This window comes from Microtus ochrogaster, chromosome 19, assembly GCF_000317375.1.
Source record: "Microtus ochrogaster isolate Prairie Vole_2 chromosome 19, MicOch1.0, whole genome shotgun sequence".
Taxonomy (NCBI): Eukaryota; Metazoa; Chordata; class Mammalia; order Rodentia; family Cricetidae; genus Microtus; species Microtus ochrogaster.
Window position 1 is genome coordinate 53,173,993 of NC_022021.1, and position 2,757 is coordinate 53,176,749.

General features: G+C 42.7%; 1 protein-coding gene across 3 annotated transcripts in view; it reads right to left on the bottom strand.

Annotated features, from left to right (window-relative positions):
- Positions 1-926: 926 nt before the first annotated feature.
- Ipo11 (importin 11) overlaps positions 927-2,757 on the bottom strand; it is a 159,886-nt gene continuing 158,055 nt past the window's right edge. For all 3 annotated transcript variants that reach the window (XM_005356759.3, XM_013349792.2, XM_005356758.2), the window contains one exon: positions 927-2,284. In XM_005356759.3, coding sequence (XP_005356816.1) covers positions 2,120-2,284 — 165 coding nt within the window. In that variant the 3' untranslated portion in view covers positions 927-2,119. The remainder of the gene's footprint in view (positions 2,285-2,757) is intronic.

The following is a 2,757-nucleotide window of genomic DNA, read 5'->3' on the forward strand; positions in this document are numbered from 1 at the left end:
CATCCTGAAGGGAGGTGCCCTGCTCTGCCCTAGAAGACCGCAGGCACTGTGACTTCACAATAACAAGATGGGTAGAATAAAGACCTAAAACGAAACAAGTTTCAAGGGAGAATCACGGAAGTGCACTAGCACTTACTAATGTGCCTTACCTAGTATTACTCAGAACAGAGGGAGGAACGACCAATTTGAAGGGTACTGCTGGTCACATGGGCCTTGGCAGAGGGTTGGGAAAGGTCTCCAGGATATAAAATAAACTGAAAAGGAGTATGTGAGTGCAATAGAAATGACCATTCCTTCAAAAGCTGTATATAGTACAATAGTTAGACTGGATCTATTGCTTCATCAAAATCTGTATGTTGCTACAATATGTCAATGGATAGAACCTTGTAAACCAATAATTACAGAAAACCTTAATTATGCTTAGAAAAACATGGTATATATGAATACTTTTTCAGAGCTTTTTATAAAAACTATTTTAATCCACAATTTTAAAAGTGAACCACATCCTTCTCCTCGGGAAGCTTTGAAATTAATCTGCCTTGCGAAGCAGTTGCTCGGCCTTTTCTGTGCACTGTAACACACTCCGTCCAGAACAAGAAGGCAGTCGCTTCCTAGAGCTGGGGCTGGGGTGTTAGGGATTTTTGGTGATGTGGTTGGGAGTGCTTCAAATGAAAATAATTAAGCAAAACAAAGATATTCTCATGTCCATCTTGTAGCAGAGAAACAATGGCAAAGAAACAACACTGTCAAGGACCGCTTGGTCTTTCAATGAAGTTTTGAAACCTGCAGTATTGGTACCATCTTTGGGTGGAAGACTAGAACCATAGTGTAAGAGGAACCTTCTTTATAATCTACTGGGAAGTTTTAATGAACTGTTTTATGTTTTGTTGTGGAGGGAAGAAAAACAGACAAATGAGTCAAAGATGAGGTATCTTTGGAAAATTTAATTGGACCATATTTTCTTTCTTTGCTGAAAACATCATATATCCGTAGACATTATGGGTTCCATAGCTTACAAAGGGTAGTGGTTCTCCCACAGTTACATACTGTACCCAAATCTCTATAGAAAGATAAGACATTTCCAATCTTGCTCTTGAGTATTTCTTAAAAGATGTTCTAAAGTTTCCTCACAATGGCAAGTAATGCAAAGTAAGGCGTCAATTCTCTCCCTTACACATTTAGTGTAACAGGGACAGGAAGGAAGACTATGATGTCAGTGCTAGTACCCTGGGGATTGCTGCTGGGTCCTCTGAGGCGCACCCATGGCACAGAGGTGCTAACACACCCCTGCACTGAGGAACCTGAGATGGATAAATACTGAGCAGCCTGTCACAGTCAAGCATGGCTGTCACAGCAGAAAGGGGACTTGGGATTGTCTGGTTCTTGGTGCTCACAGGGCTACTGGCCTTCCCATGTGGCAAAGGAACAGGGCCAGAGCATGACCAGAGGTCTTCCACTTGGCACTATAGTATGACAGGGTCACTTCAGTGGGCCTTCCATGTATGCACTAAAAGTAAAGTTACAAGTGCCTTTACCAATTCCTGTATTGGATTACGAGAATGAAAGTAAAACCATCTGACTTCTCCCGCAGATGAAAACAGCTCCCTTGTAAGATACTCTGGGCAGTGGGCATCTTGATTCCCCGGTGCACAAATTTAACTGTCTCATTTGCACAGCATTCTCAGTTTTCAAACTTGTTTCATTAGCTTAAAAAAAAAAACAGGATAAGGCAACCAAATTCAACTAATTTGGGTTGCAGAAAAAACATCTAGAATATCCACCTTCATCTTCTCAAGTGTTAAGAGCTCATGATTAAAAGGTAATCAACGAGTTTCTTCTCCTAACAGGAAACAATGCAGCTACTGTCAATAAATGCACCTCTAGTAAACACAGGGCCCCTCATAAATATAAAATTAAATTCTTTTGAGGAATAGCTTTCTGACTTTAATATTTGGGATTTACACTTACTCTTTATATTTTATAGTAAAAATCTATGGTCTTGGTTTCTTTATATTCCTACACAAATGACTTCATCTCAGCAGGCTCTCACATACAGATGGCAGGTTGGGCTAGTCAGCTTATTTCAGAAGGGGATGGCGGCCACATGGCTCGTGTGCTCTTAGAATCCTTGCAAAAACTCCTGCAGCTGAGTGACAATCTCTGTGTCCACTGTTTCCATAAGGGACTGGAAGCCTTGCTCCCCCAGGATCTCCTGCTGGGCCTTGAGCTTCTCATAGATGAACTGCTGCAGCGACACTGTGTGCACAGGGTCCTTCAGGGCCAGCTGTGGGGCAGAGAAGCAGACAGTGTCAGAAAGACAAACACCCTACACGTGCCTCACTGTGGTCTTGTAACCTCTCCACGGCAGCAGAATTGCTGCCTTCTAAAAGCCCCCTGCAGACAGGGTTCTGGGGTCCTCCGAGTGTAAGTTGCTCTGATGTGCCAGTCCTCAAGAACGGAGAACTCATCTATCTACAGTGCTGGACTCTAGTAAAAAGCATCCTACAAGGAAGAGAACCCACCAGTGGGTTTTGCTTTATCACCTTAGGACAATCAGAGATTCGAGTGCAACAGTTTGGCCATGCCCTCAGGAAGTAAGGAGATGCTATTTGCCCAAGTTTATAAAACAACACCATTTAACCTGTGCCTGTGTTTTTAGGTTGGGAGGAGATCAACATTTGTTCCTCCCCAGCCCCACTACAGTAAACAAAAGAATTAAGCCTGTGATTAGCATCTGCTATGCCTGTAAGTTCATAG